The 25,409-nt window shown below is 38.4% G+C and overlaps 1 protein-coding gene across 1 annotated transcript in view; it reads right to left on the bottom strand.

Moving 5' to 3' along the window:
* kif1ab (kinesin family member 1Ab) overlaps positions 1–25,409 on the bottom strand; it is a 36,435-nt gene extending 11,026 nt beyond the window's left edge. Inside the window, 33 exon segments of the mRNA XM_079435262.1 lie at positions 33–88; positions 170–288; positions 387–477; positions 761–935; positions 1,212–1,347; positions 1,509–1,594; positions 1,929–2,047; positions 4,325–4,648; positions 5,009–5,146; positions 8,918–9,096; positions 9,178–9,326; positions 10,865–10,958; positions 11,060–11,132; positions 11,283–11,463; positions 11,568–11,758; positions 12,304–12,383; positions 12,470–12,545; positions 12,641–12,720; positions 12,809–13,011; positions 14,261–14,290; positions 14,293–14,486; positions 15,311–15,389; positions 15,552–15,630; positions 15,711–15,728; positions 15,822–15,887; positions 15,980–16,057; positions 16,295–16,406; positions 16,865–17,043; positions 17,121–17,186; positions 17,288–17,467; positions 17,612–17,685; positions 21,874–22,060; positions 25,115–25,409. Coding sequence (XP_079291388.1) covers positions 33–88; positions 170–288; positions 387–477; positions 761–935; positions 1,212–1,347; positions 1,509–1,594; positions 1,929–2,047; positions 4,325–4,648; positions 5,009–5,146; positions 8,918–9,096; positions 9,178–9,326; positions 10,865–10,958; positions 11,060–11,132; positions 11,283–11,463; positions 11,568–11,758; positions 12,304–12,383; positions 12,470–12,545; positions 12,641–12,720; positions 12,809–13,011; positions 14,261–14,290; positions 14,293–14,486; positions 15,311–15,389; positions 15,552–15,630; positions 15,711–15,728; positions 15,822–15,887; positions 15,980–16,057; positions 16,295–16,406; positions 16,865–17,043; positions 17,121–17,186; positions 17,288–17,467; positions 17,612–17,685; positions 21,874–21,979 — 3,811 coding nt within the window. The 5' untranslated portion in view covers positions 21,980–22,060; positions 25,115–25,409.

The following is a 25,409-nucleotide window of genomic DNA, read 5'->3' as shown; positions in this document are numbered from 1 at the left end:
TGGTCAAGAAATGAGACAAATCATCACCTCACCTGGCTTTGACAAAGGCATAACTCTAGGGAACTGCCTTCTTGTTGGACGTAATGAACTATAGGGAAAGAATTTTATTTGACATTGTAGGCGACTAAAAAGTATGATAATTAAAAATATAAAAAAACAAGTTGCTCACCTAATTAAGTCCTTACAGCGCAGAGGGAAAGGCTGTTTCTGGTAGTGGCCAAACACCTCAAAAACAATTGGCTGACTCTTGATGTATTCCACAAAAGACTTGGTGACCTCCACAGTTATCTGCAATAGTAGCAAACCGCACAAATTATTTATGTTTGATTTAACATCTAAAACATGGTTGAATTACTTCATTAGTAAATGTCACAAAGGTTGATTACATTTTGTACATGGTAGAATCCCAGTGGAGGCCCTCGGCCGGTATTCTTTAATGGCTCAGTGGAAAATGCCTCGTCATGCCTGTGAATAAAGCTGGAAAAAGACACAGGATAACTGAGATGAGATTGCTTCAGATGTCTTATGAGCATCCTGGATGAGTGTTTGCAGAGGTGTCATTCAAACAGAGGGGGCACAATGTTTTTGAGTGGCAACTTTCAAAACATTTTGCAGCATGAAAACAATGTTCATCTAAAACACTGTAGCTGAAATATGCTTAAGTATTTGCCTTTCAACCCCTAAAATCTGTCAGATGTACAGCACAGTTTTTATGGAAAATCCATCCTGATAAATCTATGAATGAGAAGCATCTACTCACTTGAACTGGCAGAAGATATCTGCATACTCAGCAGAGATGCTAGAGGCCTGAAGCACTGTGACCCTGAAGGTGAAGTTGCTGCCGATTTTCAAATGCTGGAGTGATTTTTCCTCAGTCACATCAAGAGGACATTCCAGACCATCCTTCAGAGGACTGTTAGGTACATCAGGAGAGGCTAGACGTGCAGCAATGCATGAGAAAACAGATCAGATTAGAATACAAATACTGTAATATAAAAAATAACTCTTGTGTATGTCACTTATATTACTATTTACAACTACTTTAATAGTAAAAATATCACAGCATGATTACTAGGCAAATTATTTTATGTTGTGAAATGTATAAATTCATCATAATGTATTGTGCAAAATTTATATCAGTCACTTATGAATAAATAAATGAGGCCACCGGTAATGTTTACTCATTTATTTATTTTTCAAAAAAACATTACCTGCACAGGTGTTGTTGTTGACCTCATCAGCACTGAGGCCCATCTCTGAGTTTTGTCCTTCTCCTTCTACAATGCGCAGCTCCTCTTGAGATGTGTTTGTGTGAGACATTCCACCAGTGCATGTTTCTGTCTGGAACTGAGCAGAGAGAAAAACAATTCTTGACGGTGTCTCACCTTCTACAAAAAAATAATACCTAAAAAGTAATACCCAAACTCAACTTCTGAGATCATAACTGTGAGAATTAATTTGCCAAGACAAATCAGAATTAATTACATGAAATGAGTGACACAACAAACCTTCTCAAACTGTTGATCCTCAAATGAGATCTTGGCAGTTCCTGATTGTCTCACACCTGAGCCATAATCAGGAGCCTCTTCATCAGCTGTGACAAGAAATTAAAGATTATGTCAACAATTTAAGATTTAATCATATTTAAGCTTGCAAAAAACAATTCTAAACCAGATAAATGAAGAAAATACATACATGCATGCATACATCTAAATTGCATTCATAAAACACGAGAATTTACCAATGAAATATGAAAACATAATCGGTCTGAATACTGAGCCATGTGGTACTCCTATACTATTACAAAAAAATATCAAACAATACTTTATGTAAATTGACAATAATTAGTGTAAAGTGATGCACCATGCAGGTTAGCTCTGGAATCTGCGCAAAATAGGATTGTGAAAGCATCATGAAGATGAATTTACCTGATATGGCTTGTACTGCCACGCGGAGGAACCCCTTGACCTCGCCTTTCTCACTTACAATAGCCACACGGTGCACTAATGGCACAGGGTACAGCAGATTACTCAGATACACAAATGCCCTATGGGAGAAGAAGGAGAGGATGATGGGAAAAATGAGGAGAAACGAAGAAAGAAGAGGGATTTGAGACAGTTGATGGGGTGAGAAAAGAAGAAAAGAGGGTTAACATTAATGGAAAAAGAAGTTTAAATGGAAAAATGTCAGTGAAGATCAACTCAGCCACACTGCCACTAGACAACACAACATCAGACACAAAAAAAAGCAACCAAACAAGAAGCTGCTCCAGTGAAAGCCAAAAAGTCTGTGGTTCATCTGTGAATACTCTATTAGAGCCTCCATTCTCATAAAATGATACAGAAAGTGATGTTAGCGAGGATTTTGGTCTCTGTGGTGGTTGGTGAAAGTGTTTCAAGAACATGCATATAGAAGACAACTGCACCACAAGCTATTTTACACTATAACTTTTGACTGACTGATCTAAATTATCAAGCCATGAACATAGGTGAAGATATGGAAATGCATTGTCACACATCTGATTTTAATTGATGTTTCAGTAACTGAATGAAGGTTTAATTACAATTCCATGTCTCAGATATGTGTCTATGAAATCCCTGAACTAGACATCGAATAGATATCGAATGCAGGTAAGTTTGGTGACAGATTGGCCTACGTCTTTTCTATGTTCAGACAAATACATTCATTCAATTCAGATCTGCCCTCTTGATCCCTATGTGTTGCTGGACGAAGCTTGACAGGCAGGGTTCAAGAGTGGCAGGAGGTGTGGCCAGAGGGGAGGAGCTTTCGACAAGATTGGTGAGGCGCAAATACAGCATGCTCAGATAAACAAAATGTTTAGTGAAAAAAACCATCCAAATTTGGCTTGTTGGGCCAGATGGAAACTGGAAAGAAAAAAATTTAAATGACATACATGAGTTTGACCCCCATAAACTTAAATGATAAATCAGTCAACACACGTCACAAATCTTGTATGTTGCATGTGCGCAGGGAAGTGAGAGTGTGGGAGCCAATCCAAAACTGTGGTACAAATTTTAGTTCTGGCATGCCTGATTGAGACTGCTGTAGTCGAAACCAGCTCTTTCATCTTGAGCGCTGTAGCTTTTCAGACAAAACAATCAACCGATTTATACTGATCACAGAAACAACGGAATTCTGCAGAGGACACTAATTTAATTTAGGAGAAGAGCAGACAAAAATGTATTATGCTACAATGCTGTATCTTTCAAAACAGGGCAGAATTGACGTGATTGCCATAGGCAACACTACTAATTTTGTCCTGTAGAGCCACCCATGTTCAAATGCCTTCAAATTTCTAAACTTGCCCTTTGTTACAATAAACATGCATTAGGGATCTGTCACCAGTGATCTACTGTATTTCACAGTCAGTATTTTGACATTGCTATTCTTTTTGTTCGGTTTCCTCTCATTCAGTTACTGAAAACCTCAGACACCACTGAAATTGTGCATTTAAATACTGTATGCAACATTTATCAATGCATAAAGAAAGGTAAAAGGTTTGTTTTGTAAGTAAAATACATCTTAAACATACAGAAAGAGGCATTAAAACTGCCTTCAGATAAGGTCAAGAGTTTCACACTTTCAAAGTCAAATCTTGTAAGCCAGACTATAAAGAAATTATTATTATTATAATTTGTTTTACATTTAATTTATTATATTTACATTGACATATTAGAATGGCATCGTTGTTTGTTTGTTTATTTATTTATTATTAAAATCAAAATTTGTATTATTAGTATGAATGTACCAAATTTTATTATATGTTGACATTATACAACAGCATCAATATTGATTTATTGTTAAAAATCCAAATAATAATAATAATAATTTACCATGTATTACATAATACATACATTTCTACATTTATTATATTTATCATATTTTCATTGACATAACAGAATGACATCAACATTTAAATTTATAATTAATTTTATAAAAAATTAAATCTAAATTCTTATTATTCTTACTGATAGTAATAATAAATGTCATCCAAGAAATTTACTTTAGAATGTAGAACACTAGAAGAAAATATGGCGGTAATGTTTGTTTAGCAGAAAACTAAAGTAGATTTTTTTTGTTTATACTGATTGACATAAAGAAATGTTTTACCCGAAACCATGAGTATACATTTAGGAAATGACCAAACTGATCTTTATCTTGGCAATAGATATTCTAACCCCTACCGATGCTTTTTCTTTATTTGGTGCCCTGTTAGGAAGTTCTAGTAACAGACCCTGTTATCTGTGTCTCAGTGTGAAAGAGCTAATTTCCTCTGCCAGCATGCTCCTGAAACCTCACCAACCTTCCCACTAAACTGAACAGAGGCCAGCGGTCGTAAAAGGGGTCCTGGCCATCGCTGACACCTGGGGAGTGCTCCCCTACACCATCCTCCTCCTCCTCCTCCTCCTCCTCTCTCCCAAGCTCTGAGCCAGGGTCCTCCATAAAGATCTCATCGTCCAGGTCATCCAACTCCTCCTCCTCGACTTTCCCATAATGCCGCTCATCGGCAAGCTCGGTTATGTCAGAGTCGGGGTCAGAGAGGGTGGGGGAGAGGGTAAGGTCACTCATGCGCTTGCTCATGCACGTGTTGAGAATGGGAGTGCTGGTGCAGCCGAAAACACGGGAACTGGGTTAGTACAACACCACACGTGCACACGCTGTTGCAAACACTCGCTCACATGTACAATATGTCAGCATAAACCCAGCCATGAGCCTCCCAATTTGTGTTCGGCTAATGATCTTCTAGTGTGTTTGGTGAGGAGTGTTCAAGCTTAGCTTTAGCGTTTGAAGTGTCTGAATACTGAAAAATTACTGCAAAACTCATTGAACGAAGGTTGCACATAGCTCACCATTCAACTCAAAAAGTGAAGGAACCCTCATTAAAAGCACAATGAAAATCATAGGCAGTTTCCTGTCATGTTCAATGAGAATACCAGCATCCATTTAGCACTTTAGAGCATACAAAGTTGACTGATTGATTACCCACCGACCAACCAGACGGAACCATGGAAAGCGGTCATAGAAAGGGTCACCACCGGACATCATATGATCACAGTCCTCAACTGCAGTACTGGGCACCTCTGCTGCTCGGTCATACATTTCTCTCATCAAATCCAGTCTTTGTCTGCAGAGACAATAGTAATGCATCAGCAAAAGTAACCAACCACGCTCTGTAATGTTATCTGCAATGTTCTCTTTACATGCTTACCTTTTAAGAATAAACCAAAAAGAAAAAGGCGGCTAACATGCATTAAACCCCATTAGCTTTAGCCTGTTAGCTTTGAGATCATCAATATGCTGGTCTGGTCTGCTCCTAAAGGGTGAAATTAACTTTTACCAGCTACATGCATTTAAAATATAATATTTGTCTTCTAGGAAAACAGCAAAAATACTCATGATTCATTCTACATATGGTGTATCCAAATGTTTGTCTCTTTAGAATGAGAATAAACGTCCACCTAATACCGCCTGCCTTTCATTAGCAATGCCAAATAACGATTCATGATTATGTAAATGTATGGCTACTGGCCATCATTCAAGGGCTTAAGCATTGATAAGAGTAGAAAAAGTGATCTTGTTCATTTTACGGTACATGAATCAATACCTCTCCGGCTTGAAATTAGTGTTCGGGATGTAAACAAGCTACATGCGAATCATAATTTAAAGTAGTTTGACTACAGTCAAGCTACTCGTTTGAAATAATTAGTTTGCCACTACTACAGTAGTAACAAACAAAAAATATGTAACATTGTTAATAGAGCAATGTCTTTTTAAACAAACAGATGTACAGTTGGGCAAAAAAGTATTTAGTCAGCCACCAATTGTGCAAGTTCTCCCACTTAAAAAGATGAGAGAGGCCTGTAATTTTCATCATAGGTACACTTCAACTATGAGAGACAGAATGGGGGGAAAGAATCCAGGAAATCACATTGCCTGATTTTTAAATAATTTATTTGCAAATTATGGTGGAAAATAAGTATTTGGTCAATAACAAAAGTTAATCTCAATACTTTGTTATATACAGTTGCATGCGAAAGTTTGGGAACCCCTTGCAGAATTTGTGAAAATGTGAATAATTTTAACAAAATAAGAGAGATCATACAAAATGCATGTTATTTTTATTTAGTGCTGTCCTGAGTAAGATATTTTCCAAAAAAGATGTTAACAGTCCACAAGACAAAAAAAAAAAAAGTTTAAACTGGGTTTGTGAACCCTTGGTTCTTAATACTGTGTGTGGTTACCTGGATGATCTACAACTGTTTTTTTTGTTTTGTGATGGTTGTTCATGAGTCCCTTGTTTGTTCTGAACAGTTAAACTGAGCACTGTTCTTCAGAAAAATCCTCCAGGTCCTGCAGAATCTTCAGTTTTCCAACATCTTTTGCATATTTGAACCCTTTCCAGCAGTGAACGTATGATTTTGAGATCCACCTTTTCACACTGAGGATGATTGAGGGACTCAAACACAACAATTTAAAAAGGTTCAAACATTCACTGATGTTCCTGAAGGAAACACGATGCATTAACTTTTTGAATTTGAAGATCAAGGTAAATTGTACTTAATTTGTCTTCCAGGAAACATGCAAGTTGCTTCCGAAGGGCAGTACTAAATGGAAAAAAAATAATATTTCTACAAAATAAGAAAAATTTGGACATCTTCATTCTGTTCAAAAGTTTTCACCCCCGGCTCCTTCTGGAGCATCAGTGAATGTTTGAACCTTTTTTAATTGTTGTGTTTGAGTCCCTCAATCATCCTCAGTGTGAAAAGGTGGATCTCAAAATCATACAGTCACTGCTGGAAAGGGTTCAAATATGCAAAAGATGTTGGAAAACTGAAGATTCTGCAGGACCTGGAGGATTTTTCTGAAGAACAGTGCTCAGTTTAACTGTTCAGAACAAACAAGGGACTCATGAACAACCATCACAAAACATCGTAGATCATCCAGGTAACCACACACAGTATTAAGAACCAAGGGTTCCCAAACTTATGAATGGGGTTATTTTAATAATTTCAGCAATTTCTTTGTCTTGTGGACTACATGTAAACATCTTTTATTGAGAATATCTTACTCAGGACAGTACTAAATAAAAAACATGCATTTTGCATGATCTCTCTTATTTTGTTAAAATTATTCACATTTTCACTGATTCTGCAAGGTTTTCCCAAACTTTTGCATGCAACTGTACCCTTTGTTGGCAATGACAGAGATCAAACGTTTTCTGTAAGTCTTTACAAGGTTTTGACACACTGTTGCTGGTATTTTGGCCCATTCCTCCATGCAGATCCCCTCTAGAGCAGTGATGTCTTGGGGCTGTCGCTGGACAACACGGACTTTCAACTCCCTCCAAAGATTTTCTATGGGGTTGAGATCTGGAGAGTGACTAGGCCACTCCAGGACCTTGAAATGCTTCTTACGAAGCCACTCCTTCGTTGCCCGGGCGGTGTGTTTGGGATCATTGTCATGCTGAAAGACCCAGCCACCTTTCATCTTCATTGCCCTTGCTGATGGAAGGAGGTTTTCACTCAAAATCTCACGATACATGGCCCCATTCATTCTTTCCTTTACACGGATCAGTCGTCCTGGTCCCTTTGCAGAAAAACAGCCCCAAAGCATGATGTTTCCACCCCTATGCTTCACAGTAGGTATGGTGTTCTTTGGATGCAACTCAGCATTCTTTCTCCTCCAAACACGATGAGTTGAGTTTTTACCAAAAAGTTCTATTTTGGTTTCATCTGACCATATGACATTCTCCCAGTCCTCTTCTGGATCATCCAAATGCTCTCTAGCAAACTTCAGACGGGCCTGGACATGTACTGGCTTAAGCAGGGGGACACGTCTGGCACTGCAGGATTTGAGTCCCTGGCGGCGTAGTGTGTTACTGATGGTAGCCTTTGTTACTTTGGTCCCAGCTCTCTGCAGGTCATTCACTAGGTCCTCCCGTGTGGTTCTGGGATTTTTGCTCACCGTTCTTGTGATCATTTTGACCCCACGGGGTGAGATCTTGCGTGGAGCCCCAGATCGACGGAGATTATCAGTGGTCTTGTATGTCTTCCATTTTCTAATAATTGCTCCCACAGTTGATTTCTTCACACCAAGCTGCTTGCCTATTGCAGATTCAGTCTTCCCAGCCTGGTGCAGGTCTACAATTTTGTTTCTGGTGTCCTTCGACAGCTCTTTGGTCTTGGCCATAGTGGTGTTTGGAGTGTGACTGTTTGAGGTTGTGGACAGGTGACTTTTATACTGATAACGAGCTCAAACAGGTGCCATTAATACAGGTAACGAGTGAAGGACAGAGGAGCCTCTTAAAGAAGAAGTTACAGGTCTGTGAGAGCCAGAAATCTTGCTTGTTTGTAGGTGACCAAATACTTATTTTACCGAGGAATTTACCAATTAATTCATTAAAAATCCTACAATGTGATTTCCTGGATTCTTTCCCCCCATTCTGTCTCTCATAGTTGAAGTGTACCTATGATGACAATTACAGGCCTCTCTCATCTTTTTAAGTGGGAGAATTTGCACAATTGGTGGCTGACTAAATACTTTTTTGCCCAACTGTATCATTTGATCAGAGCAGAATTTTTCTGCTACCAAAAACAATGAGGGTTGTTGAATTGGTTAGTGAATTGTTTATTTACATGAACCGTCTGAACTAATTTACAGAAACAATTTGCTAAAATGGATCAGACTTCTCAATGCAGCATGTGAGACAGATATTCATATGATATCAAAGCAGCATTTTTTCATGTTACACCACTTGTCATAAAAAGTAGCTTATTACCACAAAAGCGCCACCATTTTGAAAATAGCTGAGCTATGATTCCTGATCCATAACTTCAGGGCTAGACTCACTTTGTGGGCACTATGTGCATATTGTGTATGTTTAGTCTCGCTGTACCTGAGTTTGTCCAGGGTCCAGTAGTGTGTGGCACCATTTTTCTGGTCCTGAACCTCTACTGCTACGATGGTGCGAGGGAACAGCCTTTTCTCCCTGTCTTTGGCTATGCTGGGGGGCAGGAGGTCAGGAGGCAGTGGGGAGTACAGTGTGTCTGTTAGTAGCACAAACTGAAACTGAACCTGCAAAGAAAAAGGGGAACAATTTATCCAACTCATTAGGCATGTCCAATCATTAGGCTGACCTAAATTATTTTAGTGTACCTTTTTCTTTAGCTCCACGCTAATGGCATTAGCCTCTTTGAGGAAAATTGCATTTCCCCAGAGCAGGTCTCTGAGAGAGGTGAACTGATAGAATCGCCATTTCCGGAAAGCCCAGAGGGCCAGTTCTGTCTCTCTCTTTGTCCATGGCACTGCAGGACCAAAATATGAACCCATTACAAATGAGATGTCTAAGGGTGTATTCACACATGTCTTGTTTGGTTCGATTAAAACGAACTCTGGTTAGTTTTCCCCTTTGATGCGGCTCTTTTGGGCAGGTGTGAATACAGCAATCGCACTCTGGTGCACACCAAACAACCGAACCGAGACCCAGCTGAAGAGGTGGTCTCGGTTCGGTTCCAAACAAACTCTGGTATGGCCTGTTTAAGGTGTGAATATGAACCGGCCTCAATCCGACCAACTGCAGAAAGCACACTCAGAAACACAGAGCTCGCGCATATAGTGCTGTTGTTTGCATTTCAATCGCTTAAATCACTTGTTTTTAAACCGCAATGCTTAAAAACGCGTGCAAATTATGAGTTTTTGTGACCATAGCTCCCATAGCAATGTGACATGAGTGCACTAAATAGGCTAAAGCTTACCGCAAAGCCCCAGCAAAAGTTACAATTAATGTGTCTGGGGAAAATAGTAAGGAGATATTTGAATTATTTATTAATAAACTAGTGTTTTCTGAGTCAGTGTCACAAAGATGAAGTTAAAAATCCTGACTCGCCATCTCCTCATTGGACACTTCTTTAGAAATAAATGCATCTTTACGGATTATAATGAAAGAGTTTTTGTTTTGTATATGAATTATTTCATTGTGTAGTAATTCAAAGCTTTCTATAGATATATTCATTATGTCTGTAAGGAAAATGTTCAACGAAGAGTTTCGGTTCATTTTTGTGAAGCGCTCCTGTTCCTGGGACGGCAAGCGCATCCTATTAGTTTTCTTTATTTTAGAAAAGCACTAGGTTTTCTTGATATTGTGAGTGCACACAAGTAAAAATAGACCCTTTACAGTTCCGAACGATGTAGTACTCTTACCTTTATGAGCAACAATTACGGAGTATTTAATTTGTTTCCACTGATGTCCTGAAGCGCGCTTCAGCTTCCACTCTCCGCATAAACGACTGGATATGCGCCTAGTGCACATTTATCTAGGTTAAATGTTTAAACTAACATTTTGATATGCTTTAAGTATTTTATATCTATAGATTTTATTTTCGGCAAGTCGTAATTACATTGTATGACATTGTCTCATTTGATGCTCATAAGTTTCTTAATATTGCGTTAGTATCTCATAACAGCAAATCAGTAAAAGAATAAAAATTGCACTACGAAAGATCTCCATGATTAGCCTGTTTTTGCACTTCCTGTTTTCCCTGCTTGATAATTTTTGTCCAATGAATGGATGACCTTGGCACACGTGTGGTTTTGTTTACAATTTCTGGTTCACTTGCAAAAAGGGCAGTGTGAAAGCGAACCGCACCAAACAAACAAAAAAAAAACATTCTATTTGGTCCGGACCAAAGCAAGTGAACTATCGGACTTTCCTGGTGTGAATAGACCCTAAGAAACAACTAAACTGCATGTTTTAAGAACATGAAGTCATGTGATAATATGATTATGTATTTGATATATGGATCAGATCATACAGTACCTATGTGGTTTAACCTGTGTTACCCACCTTCCTCTTCTGGTTCCTCCTCTTCCTCTGTGGTTTCTGGGTAATATCTGGAGTTGACCTGCCTCTGAAGAGCTTCCAGCTTACTCTCATAGTCCTAAACAAAAAATCAGTGTGAAATTTGGTTTCACTGCAAGCTTCTTTGAGTTTCTACTACTTAAAGACTAATTAAGCTCTTTCTAATCTAAAATTGTTTACCAGTCTCTGCTGTTCCAGAAGGTTGCTTGCTTCTTCTCTCTCCTTTCGGTACTGGTCCTCCAGCTCCTGTAACCTGTAAATGATGTAAGCATCAGAATGAAGGCGCAAAACCTAGATACTAAATAGTCCTGCAGTTCTGAAACCCTCCACCTCCCACGTATCTATATCTGATTTTTGCTGGTTTAGGACCACAAGAGGGCTAGTAACAGAAGTGCTACTGTACCTCTGCTCCATCTCTTGTTTCATATCAATGCCTTGTTTTTCCAGTAGTTCTCTTTGGGCAAAGGCCCAGTCCACTGGCTCAACAGGTGTGTCTGCACACGGGGTCCTCTCCCTCTCTTGCCGTGCTTGCTCAGGGTCATTGAAACGGAACACGTGGCTCTTGCCCATAATGATACGGTTACCTAAGATAGATAACAGGGTCAAAACATCTTGCAAGCACCAAAAAAAAAGGTTTTCAACAGACTGGGCTTGATTTCAGATTTTGCTTTTTTAACTGAAGAGTTACCAGATCTGAGAAGAGTGGGCTCTGTCACTCTCTTCCCATTAACGTAAGTCTCTGCTTCCTCACAGGGCTCCAGAATCACCGCACCCTCTCCCGAAGCATTTGTAGTACTTGTGAAGATACAGTGTTCGTCTTTAATGAAGTGGCCACTCAGGACAATGTCCTGCCGACTGCTGGCATCCTCGCGGCCGACCCTGCAGGAATATATGGAGGCTATATGTCAGAATGAAGGGAAACAGATAGAGATACTAAAAAAATACAAAACAAGAGTTGAAAATTCCATATATAAATTTTTGGTATAGAAAAAATAAAAAATGTAAATAAATAAATAAATTCTATGACTATAATCTATATCTATAATATTACAATTATTACAAGTTTTTGTGTATTTATTTAACAGATCATTAGTTACTGATTGGTCATATAATAAGAAATGCTAAATTGTTTAAATGTTTACAATTTATATCTTTACAAAAAGGTATGTGTTAGCATTAGCTAATTTATGAAGTAAACTAACAATGAGTTTTACAACAGTAGTTAATAAAGTTAATTCAAGTTAGTTCACAGTGTATAACTACCTTAACAGATTCAGATTTTGATCTTAAATGTTTTAGTAAATGTTGAGATTAACATCAATAAATGCTGTAGAATTATAGTTCATTGTTAGCTCATGTTAACTAACTAATGTCTTTGTGGACCATGGTTGAAAATACAGGTTGTAAATAATCAACATTCTAACTTGGTGATTCCATCTTTAATGTAGTACAACAAGCATTCGGACATCAGTGGATCTTCATTGAGGTTGACCAGGTGAGGTGTCTGAAACAGTCAAATCATAAAAAAGTGTTGATTGAAGCATATGACTTCACTAGCTTCCTTTTAGAAAGCATATTTGATCTTCTAACCTTCTTTGGTGAAAAGACTCCAACGGTTCCTCCATCTTCCCTCATCGCCACACCCATTTCAGCCAAAAGCGCCTCCCTAATGAAAACAGAAGATTTTTATTTAACAAATGAAGTACACAACTTAAATTTCAGACACATTTCAAGATAAAAGCCCTCCCAGGGGTCTCCAACCTTTCCATTCTAATGGCCTCAGTGCGACGAAGCTTCTCTTCCCAAGTTTCATTGAGTTCTGCGATTATCTTCTCAGTTTCCTAATTGGAAAAGAGGTTGATATTAAAACAATCAGCACTGGTCCATATTAATTTATCAAACCATCCATCCCATCATCCTCTCTCTCACCTTCAGCCTCTCAATGGCTTCCTCGCTTCCCGGGTTGAACATGATCCGATCATGCAGGCTGCTGATGGAGCCAGCTCGGCTGGACAGGGCGGAGAGAGAGGGCGAGGGGCTCATCTCTGTCATGGCATTGGTCACTGTGGAGAAATCACCTCTTTGATTGACAGCCTGGATGCTATTGAGATTAGTCTTGTAATCGTACAAGTCTGGGCAACACGTGGGAACGACAGGTTGGAGAGTCAAAGGAAAAATTTTGGTAAGAGAAAAGGAAAACCATGGAAACAGAAAAGAAGGGGAAGTAGGAAGAGTAGAAAGTGTCAAACAAAGCTGAAAGGCTAATTAAAAAGGTTATAAAGCTGCAGGGCGCAGGGCAGACGGCATCAATTTGAGGACACTGCTGTGTGTTTTTATTTTTAAAGCAAATTAAAATATCAAAAACAATTTTATTATTAATGGATTTTTCCCTCATGCCTCAAATTCATTGGACCATGCTTGAGATAATGAGCATGGAGATGAATTGTAATGTAATGCTGATCTGTGGCCACACAGACCGCATGGATGACCACATGCCTGTGCTTCACATAGAGGCAAAACCTCTAGAGCACCTTTGGACCATCAAAGAAGCAGTGTCCAATAATAGTGTTGCCTGTCAGACTAATTAGTTTTATTTAAACTGATTAGTTGAAACTGCACTGCATAGACTTTGGTGGTCCACTTTGGTCATCACAAGGGTCGGCAACATTAGAAAGGGTCAATATTGGCACACACATAAAAAGGACAGAGGATTTATTGTATGATTGTTATATGATTGTAATATTCTTTAACTGTTTATTTTAAAATGTTGAAGTCAGATTTCAAAATTACCACTCATCAAGCAAATATGAGTAAAATAAGCTCTGGCGAGTGAATGTTGGTATGTGATGTAAACGATTACAATAAAAGATTTTTGAAAAAATGATCGCCACCAAAGCAAAAATATAAGAAAGATCATGATGTATCAAACTGATCCACGCAATAGTGAGTCACCTAAATAAATCCTGTCCTGTGAGTTACACAGTCCTGTTTACAGTGCTGCATGAGTGACACACTTTGGCACTACTTTTGATTTTTGATTTTTTAAAACAATAAGTTTTTAGTACCAATATAAAGCTGCTATGAACAGATTTGTAATATACTGTAAATCTTTTTTTTTTTTTTTTTACTAGATTTCATGTAAAAGAAGACACAAAATTTGCCGACCCCTGAGTTATCATAAGCTGTGAAGCATTTAAGGTGCCAAAATACACACATTTGAGAGCAGATATTCCAGGAGTCTGTGCCCGATATGCTGAGAAAAACAGAGAGAGAAGACAAGTCCTTCAGACACATTCCTAGAGCTGTCTGACCCACTGGCTTCTGATAATATAAGTACAGAGAATGTTTGCTTTACTCATAGGATAACTCTCTTCACAGCATTTGAATCTGAGAGGAAATCTGTCATTTTAAGTAGAATGAAACATTGTAGCTCCTCAGTTTGAAGCGCATCACAGATGACTCACTCTCAATGATGTCTCCAAGACCCTGAGCACAGAGCAGATCCTTCAGACGGGCCACCTCTTCCTTCAGCTCACGCACCAGGCGGTTGTTGGGGTCTTCGTTGATGACGGCGTTGCAGCGGATCTGCTTGGCTCGGTCAGCATACCTGTGACATTGATATTGCTATTATTAGTATTAGAATGTTCCAAATAGTTCAGCATTCAGAACATCACCTGCTGAGGCTAATGACAGCTACTGACATGGATGAAGTCTTCATAGTAATGCATAGCCAGTAAAGGAATAGTTCACCCAACAAATTCTGTTGTTAATTACTCACCCTCATGTCATTCCAAAGCTGTATGTCTTTTGTTCGGAACACAAATTAAGATATTTTTGATGAAAACCGAAAGCTTTCTGACCCTGCATAGACAGCAATGCAACTACCATGTTCAAGGCCCAAAAAGGTAGTAAGAACATCACTGAAATAGTCCATGTGACAACAGTGGTTCAACCTTAATTTTATGAAGCTACATGAATACTTTTTGTGTGCAAAGAAACCAAAAATAACACCATGCATCATGGTACTCTCGTAAAGCCACGTCGAAGACTGATACGGAAGAGAAGAAGTTGTTGTTTTTTCTTTTCTTTTTTTTGCACACAAAACGTATTCTTGTAGCTTCATAACATTACAGTTGAACCACTGATGTCACATGGACTATTTTAACTAGCCTATGTCCTTACTTCCTTTCTGGGCCTTCAACGCGGTAGTTGCGTTTCTGTCTATGCAGGGTCAGAAAGCTCTCGGATTTCATCAAAAATATCTTAATTTGTGTTTTGAAGATGAACGATGGTCTAGTTTGGACCGACATGAGGGTGAGTAATTAATGACTTTTCATTTTTGGGTGAAATATCCGTTTAACATAACAACATACCATTTTTAGTGTTACATGACCCCAGGTTATTAGTCTAAAGTACAATGGTGGTTCTTACCTGAGCGTGCTGAGCGTCTCATCGTAGTTAATATCAGCAGGGCTCAGAGCTGCTACCATAGCTGTGCGCGAGTTTCCTCCTGATAAATGAAAAACACTGTGACCTTCAGGAATCTGTTTAATGTTTTGGCACCATACCACAGTTAAACTGACCACATTGACTGTAATATGCAATGTTTTATGAAATGGAGAGAAATATTTATTGTTAAGAAGGTACGTGCATGGTGCATAAAAACTCATACCGAGGTTTTCCCTCAGCAGCCATGTCAGAACTGAATCTCTGTATGGAATAAAGCTCTCAACTTTCTTCTTCTTCTTGTTCTGTAGGAAGAAGCGAAGCCATGTCAATTGTCAAAGCTAAAAATGCTTGATTATTAAAGAATAGTTAAATTGATCCTCACCTTGTTTGGTGCAGAGTCCTAAAACAACAAAATATATATATTTTTTAAAATGTTTGCCATTTTTTCATTTTCTTTTAGGAACATTCATAATTAAATTGAAAGAATTCTTACCACTTCAGCCAGAGCAGAGATAACTTTGCCTAGTGTTGTTAAAGATTTGTTGATATTGGCTCCTTCCTAGAAAAGGTACAACGCACGCACGTTTACATGATGCACTCATCTGAAATGACAAATTGTCATGTAACTCTGTTGAACTCAAAGTGACCCACCTTGAGTCTAGTGCCTTTAGCTCCAGTAGAATCAGCCCTCTCACTGCCTGCCAAGTCTACCAAGCTGATTTTGCTGACCTGTTTGCAAATGGAAATGCTGTGTCTAAGAACGGTAAAGTGCTCAATACACATACCAGCAACTTCAGCAACTGTCAAACTGCCAACATCCATCAGTGAAGTTTGAGCTGCAGAGAGTCTCACCTACTTTTGCATTGTAGTCTATTTCTGAAGAAGCGGTCACTTTTTATAGAACAATACTAAACAATGCTAAACATGGAGGTCTGGTGGGAAAGGCTGCAGGAGAGAATGCGGTACCTTTTCAGACGTGTTGTCTGTGTCACTATCATGTCGTTTCTGTGTGAAGATGATGTTGAACACAGCATGGGAGCGGCTGCTGGTCTCATTCATGTTAGTGGCCGCCACAGTCCTGATAACAGGAAAGCGATGCAGTGGTGAATTATTTGATTTCAATTACATACATAAATATGTAAATCAATGCTTCATTTTAGATAAATACAATTGTCCTGCAGTTTCCATTGCTTCAAAATTATGTGCAGAGATACATACACTATTGTTAAAAAGTTTGAGGTCAGTAAAATGTTTTTTAAAGAAATTCATACGTTTTATTCAGCAAGGATGCATTCAGTTTTTTAAAAGTGACAGTTTATAATGCTACAAAAGATTTATTGAGTGCTGAAAATACTAAAATACTTATTTTATATTGTAATAATATTTCTATTTTACAGTTTTTATTCTATTTATGATCAAATAAATGTAGCATAGGTAGATTTTCTAAAACATTTTTAAAAATGTATCAACTCCAAACCTTTGAATGGTAGTGTAATTCAGAGGCTAACCTCTTCTATTTTCAGAAATTTGTTTCACCTTGCTTTGTTTCCAGAGTCCATCAGGTCCTGTATGTCATTGTAGGAAGTAACGGCCAGTTTTGATAAGTCCTCCACGTATGGTCCCATCAGAGGATGCTCTCGCACACGCAGATTCCCTTTGTTCTTTGGGTTCAGAAGGTCCCGCACACGCTCACAGTAGATCTCCATGTAACTGACCTGAAAAAACAACATTTTCATTTGCTATATTGATTCTACGGTAAGAATGCAAATTATGATGCAGGTGCTGCTCTTACCTCAACCGAGTATCCCATGCTGTTCTCATTATTGTCACTGATCTTGGTAAACAGGTCCTCACATAGCTGTCAGACAGATTCAGCATTAAAAATGTGTTACCTCAAGCTTGGCAGCATCTAAGTCATCTACAGTATTTGCTACAATATCAAAGATTATAGTGTACTACCAATGGGATGATGCCTTCTTGGTCTTTCTCTTGCTTGCCCATCATGGTATATGACTTTCCGGCCCCAGTTTGCCCATAGGCAAAGATACAGACATTGTATCCCTCAAAAGCATGCAGAAGCATTTCCTCCCCTATGTCTTTATAAACCTGCTTTTGGCATGCATAGTTCACATCTTCTGGCTGTTGAAGACAGAAATGCACAAAGCACAAAAGGAAATCATCATAAATGTCTCAATAACAGCCATCATGATCACAGGATCATTAAAAATAGCAGCAGTGAGTTGCATAAGATGCAGATTCACCAGTTAATATCAAGAAACTCACCGTTGTATGTGACCAATACGAATAGTCAAAGTTGAAGCTCTTGCTCTCCTTTGGCTGTTTTGGATTTATAATTGCTAGGAAGCAAAGAGAACATGTCTATAAGAATAAATCTATAATCTAATGAAGAAAACAACAAACTATATAAAACTATTTCCAGCCTCATTATTTCATTTCAATCATGTTCAGACCTGAAGCCTCTCATGGCAAAAGATGATACTAAAAACCTCATGATGAGAACAGAGGAACTTCACTATTCATGTATTTATACCATTCAAAACTTTTATTTAAAGAAATGGTAACACTTTAGAATACTGATCCTTTGTTAATAAATAACTACACAGGAGCAAGTCACTAATGCACTATTAACATTGTAATAACTACTATTACCTAACAAGAAACTATGATTATTGATTTAGTAAGTAATAGCGTTCAGTTGAAACTGGTAGTTCACTATTAGCTAATCAATAACTACTATTTTTTTATAATTAGTTCTAAAATGAAGATCATGGTAACCCACTAGTAATGACTCAAGAATTATCAAATTATTCTAAAGGAACTACTAACTACTTGGATCAGTATTCTAAAGTGAAAAGCATCATAACTCCCTAATATTGACTGACGTCATTTTAAGCTTTTGAGATATAAGTTAGGTTTTAGATAGTATGTGTTACTCCATCCTTCTGAAGAAACTACTGATTATTTGGATCAGTATTCTAAAGTGAAGATCACGGTAACCCACTAGTAATGATTTAAGTGTTACCAAATCTAGCAAAATTAATTACTAACCAAAACCTTAAAAGTTTACAATGACTTCAGTAATTACTAGAGAGTTATCATGATCTTCACTTTAGAATACTGATCCAAATAATTAGTAATTGCTTTAGAAGGATGTAGTAACACCTGAATAATTACTATCCAATGCTTCACAACATTCTCAAAAGTTTACAATGATTTCAGTCACTACTAGGGAGTTATCATGATCTTCACTTTAGAATACTGATCCAAATAATTAATAATTCCTTCTGAAGAATTCGGTAATACTTGAGTCATTACTAGTGGGTTACCATGACCTTTACTTTAGAATTAATTATACATTATGTATTATTCATATTAATTCTGAATCTGTATACAGTTGTTCTTAGTGGAGTTTAGGAAGGTATGATAAAATAATAGTTATTGATTAGTTAATAATGAACTACCACATTCGACTAAGCACTATTACTTTCTAGTTCCTTAATCAGAGTTTCTTGTTAGTTACTAGTAGTTACTAGAGTGCTAATATTGCGTTACTCATGTGTTCTTGTGTAGTTATTCATTAATGATGGAACAGTATTCTAAAGTGTTACCAAAGAAATTAATACTTTCATTCAGCAGGGCCATACTGAATTGATTAAAGGTGGCAGTAAAGGCATATAGTAAAATAATAGTACAAAAGATTTCCTTTAAAAATAAATGCTGTTCTTTTGAACTATATTAAAAAATCCTGAAAAAACATGTAGTACTGTTTCCACAAAAAGCAGCACAACAGTTTTCAGCAATGATGATAATAACAACAAAAGTTTCTGGAGCATCAAATCAGCATATCAGAATGATTTCTGAAGGATCATGTGACACTGAAGACTAATGGCTGCTGAAAATTCAGCTTTACCACCACAGGAATAAATTACATTTTAAAATATACTAAAATAGAAAACAGTTCAGTTACATTCTAAAAATGTTTCATAATATTACTGTTTTACTGTGTTTTTCATCAAATAAATGCAGTCTTGGTGAGCATTAGAGACAAAAAAACATTAAAAATGTTTAAATGAAGTGAAGTGACATTCAGCCAAGTATGTTGACCCATACTCGGAATTCGTGCTCTGCATTTAACCCATCCAACGTGCACACACACAGCAGTGAACACACACACACCGTGAACACACACCCAGAGCAGTGGGCAGCCATTTTATGCTGCAGCGCCTGGGGAGCAATTGGGGGTTCGGTGCCTTGCTCAAGGGCACCTCAGTCGTGGTATTGAGGGTGGAGAGAGCGCTGGACATTCACTCCCCCCACCTACAATCCCTGCCAGCCGGAGACTCGAACCCGCAACCTTTGGATTACAAGGCCGACTCTCTAACCATTAGGCCACGACTTCCCATGACAGTGTATCAGAATCAGAATGAGCTTTATTGGCCAAGTATGTTTACACATACAAGGAATTTGTTGTAGTGACAGAAGCTCCACAGTGCAACAGAAAGACAGTAACAGGACAGGACACAGGTAATAAAACAAAATAACAAGAAATAGCCAATAACCAATGTACAAAGCAGCAAAAAAAAAAAAAATACACAATATATAATATATAATATAGGCGACTATGTATGTACAGGTCAAGTATGTGCAAATTAGAAATGAGAAAAATAAAAATAAAATAAGTGAGTGTGGTGAATGGATAATGAATTAGTTGTGTGTTCCACGTTTATTTATTGAGTGTTCATGAGATGTATTGACTGAGGGAAGAAACTGTTCCTGTGTCTGGTCGTTCTGGTGCTCAGAGCTCTGTAGCGTCGACCAGACGGTAACAGTTCAAAGAGGTTGTGTGCTGGATGTGAGGGGTCCAGAGTGATTTTACCAGCCATTTTGCTCACTCTGGATAAGTACAGCTCTTGGAGAGTGGGGAGGGTTGTACCAATGATTCGCTCAGCAGTCCGGACTACCCTCCGTAGTCTTCTGAGGTCAGATTTGGTAGCTGAGCTGAACCAGACAGTTATTGAGGTGCAGAGGATGGATTCAATGATGGCAGAGTAGAACTGTTTCAGTAAGTCCTGTGGCAGGTTGAACTTCCTCAGCTGGCGAAGAAAGTACAACCTCTGCTGGCCTTCCTGACAATGGAGTCAATGTGAATATCCCACTTCAGGTCCTGAGAGATGGTGGTGCCCAGGAATCTGAATGACTCCACTGCAGTCACAGTGCTGTTCATGATGGTGAGTGGGGGGAGAGCAGGGGGGTTTCTCCTGAAGTCCACGATCATCTCCACAGTTTTGAGCGTGTTAAGCTCCAGGTTGTTGAGACTGCACCAGACAGCCAACTCCTTAACCTCCTGTCTGTAAGCAGACTCGTCACCGTCCTGGATGAGGCCGATCAGTGTGGTGTCGTCTGCGAACTTCAGGAGCTTGACAGAGGGGTCTTTAGATGTGCAGTCGTTGGTGTAGAGGGAGAAGAGCAGTGGGGAGAGAACGCAGCCCTGAGGAGCTCCAGTGCTGATGGTTTGAGTGCTGGATGTGAATTTGCCAAGCTTTACTAACTGCTGTCTGTCTGTCAGGAAGCTGTTGATCCACTGGCAGACGGAGGTATATTCTAAATAATCTAATTATGATTATAAACTATATACCATTTATATAAATTAAATGAAGACATGAATGTATGTTTATTTATTCACAAAAGTCATTAAAAAAAAAGACGAAAATGTCATCTCAGTATAGTCATCATAACAGCATTTTCTGCACTGCTAATATACCATAAGGCAATATGCATATGTAGGCACGTTTCAGGACAGATGAGTCTAAGGAAGCGTGAATCATGCCATCCCTTGGGTTCTGGGAATGAGGTCATGAACCTCCCTGCATCCTCTCAGCAGCACAAAGCCGTGCAGTGTGTCTGACCTCACACTCTGCATCAGCTGACTCTGTTTTCCCACTCACGCTGCAGGCAGAACAACGGGGCAGTTTACAGTTTTTGGAGCTGCTCTAGAAATGGGGGCTTGAAATGCCACAGAATTCTTGGCATCAAATGGACTTTGTTTCTGAACATGTCCAAAACTTTTGCTAATGGCACATGAAATGAAAATGTTGTCAGATGAACCAGTCTCCATCTCTTGGTGAAACTTTAAAAATGTGATTCGGCTCCTCATATTTTTGTTTTGACGGATTAATGCAAAACATTGCACATCATTTTATAGTTTGACATGTTTTGAGAATCAATGTACAGTAAATCTGAAGTCAACAAATGCATTAGTCAGATGGTGACAGGCTGCACACCTAATCAATTAAAAAGCCTTTTCTGAAAACTAAAGGATGACCTCTTTGACATTTTCAAACCTGTAAGCCTAGAGATGCACTAATAGTCTATCTCATGGGGGTGCTGATGAGAGACCATGGGAATAAATATTTCATTACAGTCATAAATAATTCCTACAGCACAGTGACAATACCCTCTTACTCAGATGAATTCAAATAGCCATTGACAGCAAGTGAAAATATGTATTTTGAAAGAGCACTCACTGGTAGTGTTGCCTGACATCTGGATGATACACTTGCTCTCTTTTCCCATCTCTCGTGAATTGAAGGGACGGACCCTCACGGCTACTTTCACCGAGGCACATGCCATGGTGTCTGAGTGCTGGGGCTCTGCTACTGCACAGGATCTGATGGGATGGAGCCCAGCCAGGAATCAGAGGCCACCTGCCACCTGTAGAGAGAATGCTGACATGCTACTGTATATGTTGGAATCTCAAAAGAATATATGTGCATTTTACTTCACTATAGAATGATGAGCACACTCTTAAAAGTAAAGATGCTTAAAAAGGTTCTTCACAGCGATACCATAGAAGAACCATTTTTGGTTCCAAAAAGAATCATTCAGTCAAAGGTTCTATAAAGAACCATCTCTTTCTTAACTTTTTTATAATCTGACGAACCTTCTTTCGCCACAAAGAACCTTTTGTGAAACAGATGTTAAAGGTTCTTTATGGAACCCTTTAGACAAAAAAGGTTATTCTATGGCATCGTGAAGCACCTTTATTTTTAAGAGTGTACAGTGAAGAAGGCTGTATGATGATTCATCAACAATCAGCACGTCTTCTGCAAAACAAGACTAGAAATGTGTTAAGGCCTACACTTTAGATTTAGTAACCTTAGCAATTCAGTTCACAAGAGATAATTAAAGAAAATCCCTATAAATCTGTTCAGGCGATTCTACTGGCTAAATTATGCTACTGATAATCTAATTTAGGTAATGGAGCTCTCTGAGATCCAGACCATGACTCATCAGGACTTTTATCACATTCAGTAGATTACTGTACACCAGATATGGCTATGTGAACTCATAACCTCTAAAACAGGCTTACAAACAGGTTTAGGATTCATATGTGCAGATTTACTAACAGAACAAACAAACTGCTTGTTCAAATCAGAATCCAACAGCAAGGTCAGTCAGTCAGCAAAATTCAGGCCTATTTAAGGCTCGCAGAGAGAACCTTTGGTATCAGTGGCAATACTCCTAAATATCTTGACTGATATCTATGAGATAACAAACTTTTATACTTTAAAAATATGATAATTAAAAACTACTATTGTATCAAATCTACTGTACAAATCTCTCCCTATTCTTTCTGTGCGTGGACCATGACAATCTCACAACAAAAGAATGATCTCGTAGTGAAAAGGCTGATGGTAATGTGCTTCTGTGAACCTCATACAGGACACTAATGCTCATCATATTGTAGATACCCGATCTTCATGATACCAAATTAAGAGCGCTGATAACCAATCCAAAACCAGACATCAGAAACTGTTGAAAATGCCACAACTACAAATTATGCCACAATTTACAGATTTTCTTGTTTGTATTATACTTACTGAATTTATAGCACAAAGTACCACAAAGCAATATTATTTCATTAATGAATTAATAAGTAAATGTACATTCTCCTGGCCCCTGAGATACTTTGTAATAAATAATGTTTCATTATATGGGTTTCAACCACACATTGATTGTGATTGTTTATAAATATGGTTATTGCATATGGTTATGGTTACAATGACCTGCATGCTGTAAAACATCTTAAAAATCAGTGACATTTAATTTGAACAACTCTGCACAAAAGTCTATGACATCCACCATAACCTAATAACTGTCCTACTGAGGATAGAGTAATCCATTTAAAAGACTGTCAAAAAAATGGAACTGGGTCAAGTTATATGTTTGATTCTGCAAATAATGGTTTCAAACATGATGATGGATTACAAAAACTGTCCTAGTTTCTTCTTTTCTAAGAAGAATCAACTAATTTACTTTAGGTGCCATGAGGAATAAAAATTATTTACAAATACAATGGAAAATAGACTGAAACATATATAGGCTATTTATTGCAACAATTAATATGGAAAATTCTCCTAATCATTTACAATTTGATCATTTTTCCCCTGTAAATGGGATATCCACCCATAGTGAAATATTCAGAATTAAAAATAAAATGTAGGCTAACAAGCTTGATGAATTTGGACATTTGTCTATGCATTATCTCTTTCCAGAGAAGACTGGGCTAAGTGCCATCCTACGAGCAAAAAAAAAAATATCATAGTTACGTATGTACACAAACCGGCGCATTGAGCAAATGTTATTTATCACATACAGCCCTCACAGTCTCCTGAAAATGGCTGCTCTGACCGTCAGCCTCTACAGTCATGAATCAGCTGTGATGGACGCGCGTTTGCGTCAGCTTCAGCTCAGCCGGCAAAATAAACACAATGAACGCGTTTCAGCGGTTATTAAGCAAACTCGCCATACAAAACAAGGTTATCATAGGCCTATATAAATATATATACCAACTTTTAATATTTAGAGCTGCCTCTGCGTAGAAGCTGAGATGCGGCAGCAACACCCAATATACACTGCTAGCGACGCGACATGCAGGAACGCTCCCAATATAATCAACAAAATCTACGCATCTTCATCATCTAGTTACATTGTATTACCGCGAATTCAGAACGTTTCAGTGTATCGCGTCGCGGTAGACTTGCGTTGTAAAAGAAGTGTGACGCGTCTGTTACTACGGCAATATTTTGTCAGAATCTTTAGTTCAGAGCAGAATACAAGCAAATATACAGGACTTCATTTCGAATTTCTGATATGAAGTCAATCGTTTCCTGATCCGCACTGTATTCACGCTCAGTAACGCATCTAATAAAATTAAAAAAGCTATGTATATTCATAGATTATGCCTTTCCCTCAGTAATTATCCGTTTAATCTGTCTAGCCTTTGAAACTGAAAACATCTGAAATGTGAAAAAGGCCCAGATTTCATGACACGGCCTCACCCTGCCAACATCAACAGCATCCTTCAGCACCATAGCCAGTCTCAAGTCTGTCAATGCATGTAAATAAAACCGAATAAAGCAATTTTACATTAAATGTCTATTGATATCCAATACTACTACTAATAAATATATTTATAGTATATAAATCCTAAAATAGCATGATAGTACAAGATCAGATTTAAATAATTGTATATATCTTGTGTGTGTGTGTGTAGACAGTTTTTCTTTTTTTAAAGAATAACATCTCCTTCAAGATCTTTTCCATTTTCTTCTTACTCTTTTGTATTTCAACAGCCTCTGTGAGGCTTTCCGGACAGGACAACAGTGGCATAGTGCACCACCCTCCTTATTCTCACAAGAGACGTGAAAAACAATGGTTTTAAAACACATAAATCACACAAACAACATTCAAGATCTCACATACCTGATTCCTGATGGCAATATCCTGTTGAGAATGTGGACAGCAGTGGGTTATTCCATCAAGTCTGCTTCCATCCGCCGTCTTCTTCCTCGCCCAGTTGTTTTATTTTTTCCTACAGGCTCTCAGCCTCTCCCTAGCTCAGCACCATCAATGCAGGTGGAGCCCCCCCTGCCAAGATCATCAGACTGAGGGAGTCTGGTTTTGCAGGGCCTGGTACGCAGTGGTGCGTCAGGAAGCCGAGGGAGGGGTTAATGGATGTGGGGATGCGCTGAGAGACAGCGTTTCTTCAGCCTAACAC

This window comes from Barbus barbus (assembly GCF_936440315.1).
Source record: "Barbus barbus genome assembly, chromosome: 15".
Lineage (NCBI taxonomy): Eukaryota > Metazoa > Chordata > Actinopteri > Cypriniformes > Cyprinidae > Barbus > Barbus barbus.
Note: the sequence above shows the minus strand (reverse complement) of the source record. Positions and strands in the feature narration are given on the sequence as shown.